The 13,523-nt window shown below is 41.8% G+C and overlaps 1 protein-coding gene across 3 annotated transcripts in view; it reads right to left on the minus strand.

The window, feature by feature from the left end:
• Positions 1–13,523, minus strand: part of ADAMTSL3 (ADAMTS like 3) — a 449,463-nt gene that overhangs the window by 199,389 nt on the left and 236,551 nt on the right. For all 3 annotated transcript variants that reach the window (XM_063448975.1, XM_063448976.1, XM_063448977.1), the window contains exon 6: positions 6,171–6,407. In XM_063448975.1, coding sequence (XP_063305045.1) covers positions 6,171–6,407 — 237 coding nt within the window. The remainder of the gene's footprint in view (positions 1–6,170; positions 6,408–13,523) is intronic.

The following is a 13,523-nucleotide window of genomic DNA, read 5'->3' on the forward strand; positions in this document are numbered from 1 at the left end:
TGTGTGTTTAGGAAATGTAGTATGTGTTTGCTTACAAGGAATCTAGTGTGTGCATAGGGGATCCAGAGTGTGTATGTCAGAAATGTAGTGTGTGTGTAGTTGGTGCAGTGTGTGTGTGTGTTTGTGTGTGTGTAGGGGGTCTAGTGTGTGTTCGAAGGACCCATAGTGTGTATAGGAGATCTAGTGAGTGTGTGTAGATGATCTAGTATGTGTACATATGTAGATGATGCAGAGTTGGGTAAGGGGTCTAGTGTGTGTCTGGAATGTAGTGTGTTTAGGGATGCAGTATGTGTGTGAGGGGTTCTGTAGTATATATACATATATTTTTGGAAGTATTGTGTGTGTGTGTGGTGCAGTGTGTTGGGGGCTGCTGAGTGTATGTGTGATGTGTGCATAGTGTGTGTGTGTGTGTGAGGGTGCTGTGTGTGAGGTGTGCAGTGTGTGTGAGGTGTGCAGTGTGTGAGGTGTGCAGTTTGTGGAGGGATGTTGTGTGTGTGGAAGGGGGGTGCAATGGGTGAGGTGTGCAGTGTGTGTGAGGGTGCTGTGTGTGTGTGTGCTGGTGATGTGTGTAGTGTGTGTGTGAGGGTGCTATGTTAGGCTTGTGTGTGTGTGTGTGTGTGTGTGTGTGTGTGTGTGTGTGTGTAGATGATTGTGTGTGTGAGTGAGGGTGCTGTGTTTGTTTGGAGGGATTGTGTGTTGGGGGTGGCAGGTTAATGCCAATATATATGTTTTTTTGTTTTGTTTTGTAATTTCAAAAAATGCAGTATATCCACCCCCACTTCTTACCTTTAGCCTGGGAAGGGGGACCGTGCTGCCATCCCTGGTGGTCCTAGTGGTGAGTGAACTCTAGCCTGTGAGGCTAGAGTTCAATTTCCATGCTCCGGATCTCGCGAGAAGAACCCGGTGGAGCTGCAAGATAGGTCTCTTACACTGCTTATGAGCCGGTGATGGAGATTATTGATCTCCCCACTGGCCCCTCATGGAATGCAGCAAGGCTGGTGCTCGGATAGCGAGAACCCTGCATAGACCGGCCAGGGAGATCCTGTGACCTCCCGTGCCAGCCTCGGCCCATGGACATCGCGGCCCACCAGGCATTTGCCAATGACCAGTCCGGGTCTGTATACGACTCTATAAAAGAACCTTTATCAAGCCATTATTTCAAATTGCAGAAGCATAATTCATTGTTTATTTCAATTAACTTTGTATTTTTATTTTTAATACAATATTCAAAAATGGCTTAAAGCTGTGCATAATGATCACATGCTAATCATGTATGATTGATTGAATGAGTGTGTATATCTATCTATCGATCTATCTACATAATGTCTGATTCCTATAAAAGTCACACAATTCCTTACACTACATCAACCCATCTCACTTACAAATGCACCTCGTGGCAAGTATCTTAACAAATAATGGAACTGGATAAAGTGTAATATTTAAAAAGATCTGCAAATCTATATATTTAGTAGATGGCAGGCTAGCATGAAATATAGATTCTGAATACCCTATCAATAGTTAAACATATGAATTGACCGTTCTTTAATACGTTCTCCACTATCACAGGCTAATATTTATAAATGGTGCTCTGAGTTTGTGTGCCACCATGCCAATGTGCTAGTGGCCTGTGGGGCTATTGACCACTGCCTCTCTGACAAGCCTTTCCTTAGAGCATTGGTCCTCAAACTCCGGACCCCCACATGTTGCTGAACTACAACTCCCATGATTCTCTGGCTATCTATGTAATTCAAAGAATCATGGGAGTTGTAGTTCAGCAACATCTGGGAGTTTGAGGACCCCTGCCGTAGACACTGCTTGTTCAGACGGCCTCTGAAATGATTGCAAACCTTTTTTAGGGTTACTTAAAACGGAGCAAGAGACTGTGGTTTGAAAGAGGAAACCCTTCACTAGTCCGTTTAATATTATGTAAGATCATGGAAATGTGCATAATAAAGTTTAAAAACTCATCACATTCCCTATATTCCTGGAAAGGATTTTCAGAGCACAATGATGATTTCATTTTACAACTGAGTAGCTCACTCAAGGAAGCCCTTCTGATTACAATAAAAATAAGCTAATCATTGTTTCCATACATAAAAAAAAAATGTATGGTCGTCAGAGCGACGATTGAAAATTGTCAGTTTTATGAAGCATTTTATTGGTTAGTATCACCAAACACATGTATTTGCTGACAAAGCTACATAAACCACAAGTACCAATAATGAAATAAAACCCACTCTTGTACTTTTGCCTTTTGGCAGATACACATTTGTATAAATACATCTATATATCATTTGGCAAGAACTAAATGACTATGAATAACGGTAAAAGGAAAAAAAACAAAAAACAACAATCTTCTTTAAGGTTTGAAATGGGACATGTAATTGCATAACTCTACTCTAATGATGCATACAAACTTTACATTCCATTCTGAACTTTGCTGGAGGAAAGAAAAACCATAATTAAATCTATCTTGGACTTTTTAAAGAATGAATAATCTATGTCGTCATTGGTGAAAGTGTAGGAGTTGCGGAAAATACAGATATAATTAAGCACTGGATCTGAAGTGTTGTATGGCTTAGAATTATCCTGCACCATGGGTCTGGAACCATGGATCTGGTACCATGGGTCTGGAACTATAGTAAATGGGTAGATCTTACCCTGTTCCTTTCACTGGGGTTTGCTATAAGGTTACTGAATGAATTACAGCATAACCCTAGAGATGGAATTCTGGGCAACATTCTAAAAGTGGAACAGTCAGCAAGAACTTTGCACTGCAGTTGCATTATATAAAATATTAAAGTTCCCTCCAAACAGAGGAGTTAAATTAACAGGATACATTCAGCTTTGCAAAATATACAGTCTAATCATTTGTTAGATAAGTCTTCTTTAAATAAAAGTACCATGCATGTTGAACAGTATTAACCGCTAGGTTCATATGATGATTAACGACAGATTGTAATCATAATTCACAAACGGAAGATACAGCACTCACACTCAGGAATCCAGGTGCTTATCGGGGGCAGGGTTGGCAAAACCCAGTTTAGTAGATAAAATAAATTAGCTCCAGAAAGGCAGGTTTATTGGAACAAAAAAGTGCAACGTTTCAGCCTACACAGAGGCCTTTATCAAGCTTGATAAGCCTGGACCTAATTTAGATTGTAATCATAAGGCATAATAAGCACATTAAACCAAGGTCAGTATTTTCTAGAAAAGATTAATAGTTTTGAAAATGTAATGAACGTTTGATCATGCATGTATAAATGTATAGTTTGCTCTCAGTTAGTTACACACTCTTAATAGCTATAAAGAGGTTTCCCTAAGTGATTCCTAACCAGTGATTCCTAACCATGGGGTTCCAGATGTGTGTGGACATTTCCCCAAGATGCTCAACCACAGTGATGCAATGTGGAGGGAGCAATGAGGAAGGAGTACAGGGTGTCCTGTACCCAGGCACAAATCAGTCACCTTTAGGAAAAATGTTAGATGCAGGGTTTGTGAGCCCACTCGCTTCTGCATTCCCTCCCCATTGGCATCAACATACTCACTGCCTAGTCCATATGTGGTGGCAGGCATTTCAGACAGCTTCTAAGCAGGAGGAACCTGTGGGAATGGCATGAGAGAAGAAATGTGGACCATAGCTGGGTTAGAGGCAGGACAGGAGGAAGAGTGGGGGGTTCTTTGTGTGAGGGCAGAGCGAGAGAGTTTGCATTTGGCATGGAGGAATGGAGCATGGTTTGGTGAAAGGCATAACGAGGTACTGGGCACAGCAGTGAGTGAAGGTGGTTGGTATAAGACATGGTTGCATGGGGAGCACACATTGTTATAAAATAAATATGGATGGGTGGGAGAGCGGGAGAGAAGGATTTGAGCATGGGTGGGAGGGAGGAATAATGCATACTCAGCAGGAAAGTATAGGGCATGGCTGGGGTGACAGTGACAGTCACACGCCTGACAAGGTATGCTAACATCTCAGGAGAAGATGACAGGGACATGAAAATGATTGCTGAGTAAAGAACTGGAACTGAACTGAGGAGAGGATTGAAGACAGATATATAACAGGGGACAGATTGAGTTCACAAACATATCTAGTACAAAGGTTAGCCATGGTTTGTGTGCTAGATGATGTGAGCCTGTAGTGGTCTCTTCTTCTCTTCTGTTTCTCTCTGGGGCTTCCCCTCCTGCCTCCGTGCCCTGCTACCACCTCATACTTTGCCTCCTATCTATAATACATTTTAGAATAATTACTTTTCTCTAAGGTCTTGATGTTTGTGAATTACATGTGGATTATATTCACCATGACTCTATACATGTAGTTACGGAGTGGAATACCATACCTGGAAATATAATGTAAAACTATAGTATTAAAACCTTTATCCTGCGGGGGGCGGAGCCTGGCTGCCATGCGGGGCAGACGTGTGGGACTTGAGCTCCCGGGCCTTTCTAACTCTGAAGCGGGACAACCCTGACTAATCGACTAATAAATGCTATTGAAAGGCATTATCTGGAAGCGGGATACTTGAGCCACACGCAGACACCCGAATCTAGCCTGTAACCCGATGAAGACCTGAGCCACGCTACTGCGGCCTACTGAATAAGGGCTGGGGAGAGGCGGCCGACCTCCCTGCCTTTAAATACTCGGTCTGGTTCAGCGGCAACCCTACCCCCCCCCCTCTGGACCGGCGGGGGACATCCCGGTCCTCGCTGGGGGCGTTAACCCCCATATTATCGCCTTCCCAAGCGACCAAACCACCAGCCACACGCGACAAACTGAGCCCAGCCAAGATGGCGGCTCAGAAGCAGCCTAGGACCCAGCGAACACCAATTAAGCCGCCCACGCACACGCTAGAGTTTGTAAGCCGGCTATGCAACTATCTCTGGGCGAAGCTCAAGGACAAGAGACAGACCTACAAGCTAGCGGTGAGAGCGGTTAAGGCGTGGATACGCCCGGCTACCCGGCGCCACCTGCAGGAGTACCCATCCTGTAACTCCCGAGCGGCCTCAAGATGGAAACAAAGCCGAAGATCAATATGGCGGGAAACGGCGCCGGGGCCCTCGGACAGCTACGCTCACAACCCCAAGCCTCTAAACAGGACAGATCGAGACACTCATCCAAACTCCCAATCAGCGGCACCAACACCTCTGCACCGGCACAGCGTGAGCCCTCACAATACTCACACAACCAGCCACGACGCTGACCAGCCCCAAAGTCCGCATCCCTGGGACGCATGGGAACAGCTCCCAGCAGCACCACCGAAGGAAGCAGCTGCAGGAATTGCCCTGCGACAGCTCACCGAGAGGCCTGCACACCTTCTGCCACGTGGGGGCATCGGCTGAGAAGGGCCAGGTGACAAGACTCATGGGACTTTTGCAGCAACATGGATGTACTCTGTTTCTAGCAAGCTGCAAAATAACAATGTTTACACCATTGCCAAGCGAAACGTTGAAGGCCAAGACATGCTTTACCAGTCCCTGAAGCTTACCAATGGCATCTGGATCTTGGCTGAGCTGAGAATCCAGCCTGGGAACCCTAATTACACGTTGTCTCTGAAATGCCGTGCTCCAGAGGTGTGCAATTACGTGTACCAGGTCTATGACTCCATCCTGAAGAACTAAACAAGAACATTCATTGTCTGACTCATTATCTAGATGTGCATTATCCATTTTCCATGTAAAATGTCTCAATTGTATCACTGTATCCTTTCTTCCTACTGGATGATCCATTAAACTGTTTGGAAGTTCTGAGTTAGAAAAAAAAAAAAAAAAGCATTGCAGAGGATGTGACAGGATGACTGGAACTGCTTAATAAACGTTAATAGCTGCCAAAAAAAAAAAAAAAAAAAAAAACCTTTATCCTGCATGTAGGCTACATTTCCCATAAAGGCCAATCCCCTTTTGGGAATATTTGGGGGATTTATTCTAGGAGTGTATATGGAAAAGTGGTATGCTAATTTAGCCATAAAAAATTAGTCAACAAAACACAATTCTGTACCCAGGTGTCATTAACTTGGCTCTCCCGTTGCACCACAGCACATGTAGTTCACACATAACTAGGATTTCTGAAATCATGGACATTGTAGTTAAGAAACGTCTAACATAGGTCTGACACTTTGTCACGAATTGGCTAAAGATTCACCAAAGGCAATACTTTTATATGTCTCGAAACATACCTGGCAAATCCCACTGATGCACATATCTGAGGAGTCTGTGTTACAACGGGTACCATCAAGGACTTTAGGAGCGAGTTCCACTACCAAGTTCTTGCCAACAGCTTGGCACTTTAGAGCACAGGGCGCAGTGACATCATTATACACCGGATGCCACTCATAAAACTGTCCTTGGTACTTTACATCATTGTGAGCTGAACACTGTTGTGCCCTGAAGTCCCCAACATCAGAAGGACAATCCTGCAAAATTGGAAAAACATTGATTGTGAGAGAGTGAGAGAGAAATGTATACAGATGTTTGGATACTTAGAAATACAATTTTACTGTACAGAACCCTATAAACCTATCTGAAACTAAAAGTGTTAAAATTAAACATATGTACGTCCCTAACAAAGTAAGATAATACTTCATGGTCTGCGAGGTGCCCCAAAGTCTATGTTTAAAGCATCCTTCTCTAGTATGGGTAGGACAACCAAAATGAATGACACACTTGTGCTTCAGCAGAGTTAATCATAGAACTTGGCCAAGTAACAGTCTCTGTGGACCGGATGAGAAAACCATTATCCTGACCTTGAGATTAACATATAAAATCAAATTGGGAAAACATTAAATAACTACACTGATGGAAGCGGCGCTTCATTGAGGCTAAGATTACAACGGGATCGGATCTTGCAGTAAGGTTAATATCTCTTACAGGGTCCGGGATAATAGCTGTTGCATGCACAGAGAAGGCTGCCTGACTGTTCCATGGATGTGTTCACATCTGGAATACATTGTCACGTGTTAGTTTTGTAACCGAGAATCAATAATGGTCAGGCTTGAACCAACTTCTAGGTGGTAACTTTAGACGTTTCTCAACCTTCACCGGTTATGTTTTCTTTGCGCAATATATAATTTAATTCAGCTTAATGCCACTTAGGCTGATCTCCAGGAGGAAAAGACACCTGTAACAGCTAGATAAATGACAGGAGGGAGAAGATAATGAAAGAGTTGTAATCTGTTCGACTACTAGAAATTAGATATTACCCATTACATAATAGAGGAGTCTTCTCTACATGAAACCCAATATTAAAAAAAATATGCATGTGTGAATGAGAGGTGTGTATCCTATTTGTCAATTAACTATTTAACTATGAATATTATTATTATAATGTATGTTTGATTAGGAATTTATTGGCTAATACGAATGAGGGAAATAAAGAAAGGGAGAGATTGAGACAGACAGATAAATTGTGCAAAAAAACCCCAAATTTCTGTACATGACCCAGAGTGCTCGGCTTTTGCAAAAAACAAGCAAAAAAAAAAAAAAAACAACAAATCCAACTGTACCCATGTCTCTCTCTAAGAGGAAGGGAGATACAAGCTTCCATTGATTCTTCAATTACCTGGGCCTCTCACATATTTCACAAAACCTCTTCCTGCCGGCTACCGACTCAAGCCACAGGACTTCCCATTTATATAGAATTATCTAGGTGGGAATGTATCATGCTCTTATGTGGGTATGTTTGCACAGTCAAATGGTTGTTTGCATATTTAAATCTGCTAGCAGTGATGTTTAAGTTTGCATGACAAGACTGCAGTTTGTTTGTGGCGTAACTAGTGCTAGATGTGCTTACGGGATATGGCAACTCTAAATTCCCACAATTTTCTCCACACATTGTACTGCAGTGTATCCAACGAAATAGGTCTCTGGGATTTTTCTCCAGTCTCACCGTCTCTATATCTGTCTACAAAAACTAAGGGGTAAATTGCAGTCTTCGGTGTTCGTAACCAATTCAAAATGTCAGCATTATATGACAGTTTCCAAACCAATCACTATCAAAACTTCAGAGACTATGCTACTGCCAATATTACCATCGTCAGAAAACAATATCGGCTTAATACTGGGCCTAACTTGCGATTTTTTTATTCTATCAAAGTTCATCTCGATAGACCAATATTGCCATGTTAACACTATAAAATAAATAAAAAATCAAACCCATAACAAAACCAAAAAAAAAAAAACAAAACTGGTGTCTTTCTAGGATTACGGACAGCCAAGTGCATTGTTAATGCTAATATGTGACAAGTGTTCATTAGCCTTACATATGGACACTGCTGCATGTGTTTATGTGCTTCTTTAAGGTATAAACAGACAGACATTGCATCTAGTGTGTGTGGAATATACAGTAGATATTCTAAAAATTAGAATATCGTGCAAAAGTTCATTTATTTCAGTAATGCAACGTAAAAGGGGAAACATTACCTGCAAAGCAAGATAGTTCAAGCCGTGATTTGTCATAAGTGCAATGATTATGGCTTACAGCTCATGAAAACCCCAAATCCACAATCTCAGTAAATTAGAATATTACATGCAATCAATAAAACAAGGAGTGTACATAGAACAATATCGGACCTCTGAAAAGTATAAGCATGTATATGGACTCAGTACTTGGTTTGGGCCCCTTTTGCAGCAATTACTGCCTCAATGCAGCGTGGCATTGAAGCTATCAGCCTGTAGCACGGCTGAAGTGTTATGGAAGACCAGGATGCTTCAATAGCGGCCTTCAGCTCTTCTGCATTGTTCGGTCTCATGTCTCTCATCTTTATCTTGGCAAAGCCCCATAGATTCTCTATGGGGTTCAGGTCAGGCGAGTTTGCTGGCCAATCAAGCACAGTAATCCCACGGTCATTGAACCAGGCTTTGGTGCTTTTGGCAGTGTGGGCAGGTGGAAAATTAAGTCAGCATCCCCATAAAGCTCGTCTGCAGAAGGAAGCATGAAGTGCTCCAAAATCTCCTGGTAGACGGCTGTGTTGACCCTGGACTTAATGAAGCACAGTGGACCAACACCAGCAGATGGCATGGCTCCCCAAATCAACACAGACTGTGGAAACTTCACACAGGACTTCAAGAATCTTGCAGTGTGTGCCTCTCCATTCTTCCTCTAGACTCTGGGTTCTTGGTTTCCAAATGAGATGCAAAAGTTGCTCTCATCAGAAAAGAGGACTTTGGACCACTGAGCAACAGACCAGGTCTGTTTTTCTTTAGCCCAGGTAAGACGCTTCTGATGTTGTTTGTTGTTCAGGAGCGGCTTGACAAGAGGAATACGACATCTGAAGCCCATGTCCAGGATCCGTCTGTGTGTGGTGGCTCTTGATGCACTGACTCCAGCCTCAGTCCACTCCTTGTGAAAGTCCCCAACACTTTTGAATGGCCTTTTCCAGGCAATACTCTCCAAGCTGCGGCCATCCCTGCTGCTTGTGCACCTTTTTCTTCCACACTTTTCCCTTTCACATAACTTTCTATTAATGTGCTTTGATACAGGCCCAGAGGAGGCGGGCTGAAGGCTAGCCGGATAGGAGGCATGTGTGGGTGTGGTGGGTGTAGGTGTCACAAGTTGGGGGTGTAGCTTAGGTTGGGGGTTAGGGTGGGGTCATATAAAGAGCAGGCATTTTGTTCCCTTACCTCAGCCATCTTAAAAATTAACGGCTGGTAAAAGGCGGCCAGGGGTTGGCATGGGGATTTGGAAGGCCAAGGTGAAGCCAGTTATCTTGGACGAGGGGGGGAGGGCAGGTACCCCGGAAGGTGGTACTCTACAGTTGTTATGGTCCGGTTGGCAAGGACCAGTTTGAATTAAAATATTGGTTTATATATTTATACTTGTTATTTATAAATAAAGCTGTGGCCTGTTTTTTACACCACACTTATGTCTCTTGGTTTTAATTGGGGGGAGGACGGGGAAACGGGTATTTGATTGTAATGGAATCGCACCACACAATAACCACTACCTGCACACAAGCACTTTGGGAACATCCAACTTCCTTCACAATTACCTTTAGAGGTTTTCCCTCCTTATGGAGGGTGTCAATTATGGTTTTCTGCACAACTGTCAGGTCAGCAGTCTTCCCCATGATTGTGATTCCTACTGAACCAGACTGAGAGACCATTTAAAGGCTCATAAACCATTTGCAGGTGTTATGGCTTACTTAGCTGATTAGAGTGGGACACTGTGAGCCTAGAATATTGCACCTTTTCACAATATATGAATTTACTGAGATTGTGGATTTGGGGTTTTCATGAGCTGTAAGCCATAATCATTGCACTTATGACAAAATCACAGCTTGAACTATCTTGCTTTGCATGTAATGCGTCCATCTCATATATTAGTTTCCCCTTTTACGTTGCATTACTGAAATAAATGAAATTTTGCACGATATTCTAATTTTTCGAGTATCACCTTATCACTTTTGCTATGTGCTTTTTGTCCTTTAGGTGGCTTAATTGAAGGTGGGTTAAAGAGGAATTGTTCGTTAACATAGCTGGACACATCGTCAAGTTAAGGAAGGTGATAAGGAGTCTGTTCTGCTGCTGAGTTAAACACTCGGAAATATATCAGGAGGGTACTAACTAATTGTTAAATAAGTGTTTTGAAGTCATTTTCAAGTCATTTTAGTTGTCGAATTCGCTAAATGACCATTGGTTCTCTTTAGAGGGTTTCTCCAAGCACCATGGCCTCTTCATTGTTTTGAAGTGGTCATGGTTTCTGTAAGTGCAGCGTTGCTCTATGAAACGCTGCTGAATATAAATCCTGTGCTGGCAACATCACTGAGGCATTATTAGCCAACTAGGCACAAGATTTGTGGGCTGGCTAATGTTAATTATCTGCATATTTTAAGCAAAGGATGTCATTAATGTTCTGAGAGTGATTAGCTGACGCCCTCCGGAAACAAATAGCTAAAGTATCGGCATTGGGATTCTGAAGCTCTGCAGAAGCTAGTTGTACATTACCAGACACACAAAAAGATCATTAATACAGTTTTATGCTCTAACATTAATAAAGGGACACTATAGTCACCTGAACAACTGTAGCTTAATGAAGCAGTTTTGGTGTATAGAACATGCCCCTGCAGCCTCACTGCTCAATCCTCTGCCATTTAGGAGTTAAATCCCTTTGTTTATGAACCCTAGTCACACCTCCCTGCATGTGACTTGCACAGCCTTCCATAAACACTTCCTGTAAAGAGAGCCCTATTTAGGCTTTCTTTATTGCAAGTTCTGTTTAATTAAGATTTTCTTATCTCCTGCTATGTTAATAGCTTGCTAGACCCTGCAAGAGCCTCCTGTATGTGAGTAAAGTTCAATTTAGAGATTGAGATACAATTATTTAAGGTAAATTACATCTGTTTGAAAGTGAAACCAGTGTTTTTTTTCATGCAGGCTCTGTCAGTCATAGCCAGGGGAGGTGTGGCTAGGGCTGCATAAACAGAAACAGAGTAATTTAACTCCTAAATGACAGTGAATTGAGCAGTGAAATTGCAGGGGAATGATTTATACACTAAAACTGCTTTATTTAGCTAAAGTGATTTAGGTGACTATAGTGTTCCTTTAAGTAGCAAAAACCCAGTGCTTAATGCCTTTGTATGGAAGAAATCACACCGGTGTTATTAGAACTTAAGTTCTAATAAATAAACAATATGACAATTGTGTATATTAGAAATCATGAGTGTATATGCCCTATACTCAGGTCACAAACTGAACAGTGTCCATTTAAACTTGCTCTAGGGCACTTACCATGAAAACACTCTACAAAAATTACAGGCAAAACCGATTTTATTGCAAATGTGTATATTCCATATGACACATGCAAGGCTCTGAACACATGATTCAGGTACACGTGGTATCTTGCAGCTGAATAGTGTATGCTGGTGCATGCTGCCTGTCACTTTAAATCAACTTGTCAGACTCTTTAATTAAAGACAAGCTTCAATATTTTGTTATCCTACTAAGATTATTTATCAGAACCTTGCTGCCTATCAGAACCTATTTTAATAAGGATGAGTGATTAAAGAGTCATCATTAAGTTAGTGTAAATGTATTTATATACATAACACATTGTACAACGCCGCAGAATGTGATGGCGCTTTATAATTACCAGTAATAATAATAATAATATGTAAATGTGGTGCATATTGTTGTGCTTTTAACTGATACGGAAAGCCCATCTTTTCAGATAAAGGCTGCTGGGAAGGTCAGGAGAAAAAGTATGTGAAAAAAAGATGACATTTTTGTAATCTAACTGTATTTTTATTGCCTGTTCTTTCAGCCAGCCAGACTACGGGTGGCATTAAAAGCATGGCCAGTGACCAAGCAACCCATAAATGAGGGCAAACTGTTCACCATTCTGCTGTAAAGTGCTGACTTCATGGGAAAGTAAAGTAAGCACAGAATATTCCATGGTTTCCAAACATATGTTCTTTAAGTCATCTAAACACTCTTTTCTTATATAAACTTAAGGTAGACTAAAGCACAACAGAAGATTCTGAATCAATAAGATAGAAGGGCCATAGAAACAAAGAAACATAGAATGTGACGGCAGATAAGAACCATTCGGCCCATCTAGTCTGCCCAGTTTTCTAAATACTTTTAATTAGTCCCTGGCATTATCTTATAGCTAGGATAGCCTTATGCCTATCCCACGCATGCTTAAACTCCTTTACTGTGTTAACCTCTACCACTTCAGCTGGAAGGCTATTCCATGCATCCACTACCCTCTCAGTAAAGTAATACTTCCTGATATTATTTTTAAACCTTTGCCCCTCTTATTTAAGACTATGTCCTCTTGTTGTTGTTTTTCTTCTTTAAATATAGTCTCTTCCTTTACTGTGTTGATTCCCTTTATGTATTTAAATGTTTCTATCATATCCCCCCTGTCTCGTCTTTCCTCCAAGCTATACATGTTAAGATCCTTTAACCTTTCCTGGTAAGTTTTATCCTGCAATCCATGAACCAGCTTAGTAGTCGATTGCAGGAACTCTCTCTAAGGTATCAATATCCTTCTGAAGATACGGTCTCCAGTACTGCGTACAGTACTCCAAGTGAGGTCTCACCAGTGTTCTGTACAATGGCATTCTGCTAGCATTTCCTGCTGCTCTGTTACATTGTCTGTCTACCTTTAAGTCATCAGAAATAATCACCCCTAAATCCCTTTCCTCAGATGTTGAGGTTAGGACTCTATCAAATATTCTGTACTCTGCCCTTGGGTTTTTACGTCCAAGAAGCATTATCTTGCACTTATCCACATTAAATGTCAGTTGCCACAACTCTGACCATTTTTCTAGTTTACCCCACTGGTACCCCACTGGTGACAAGCCCAAGCTTCGAATATACTCCATTTACTACAACCCTCTGTTGCCTGTCACTCAGCCACTGCCTTACCCATTCAACAATATTGGAATCCAAACTTAAAGATTGCAGTTTATTGATAAGCCTTCTATGTGCAAACGTGTCAAAAGCCTTACTGAAATCTAGGTAAGCAATGTCTACTGCACCACCCTGATCTATAATTTTAGTTACCCAATCAAAAAAATCAATAAAAT

The sequence above is a fragment of the Pelobates fuscus genome, chromosome 3, assembly GCF_036172605.1.
Source record: "Pelobates fuscus isolate aPelFus1 chromosome 3, aPelFus1.pri, whole genome shotgun sequence".
Classification (NCBI taxonomy): domain Eukaryota; kingdom Metazoa; phylum Chordata; class Amphibia; order Anura; family Pelobatidae; genus Pelobates; species Pelobates fuscus.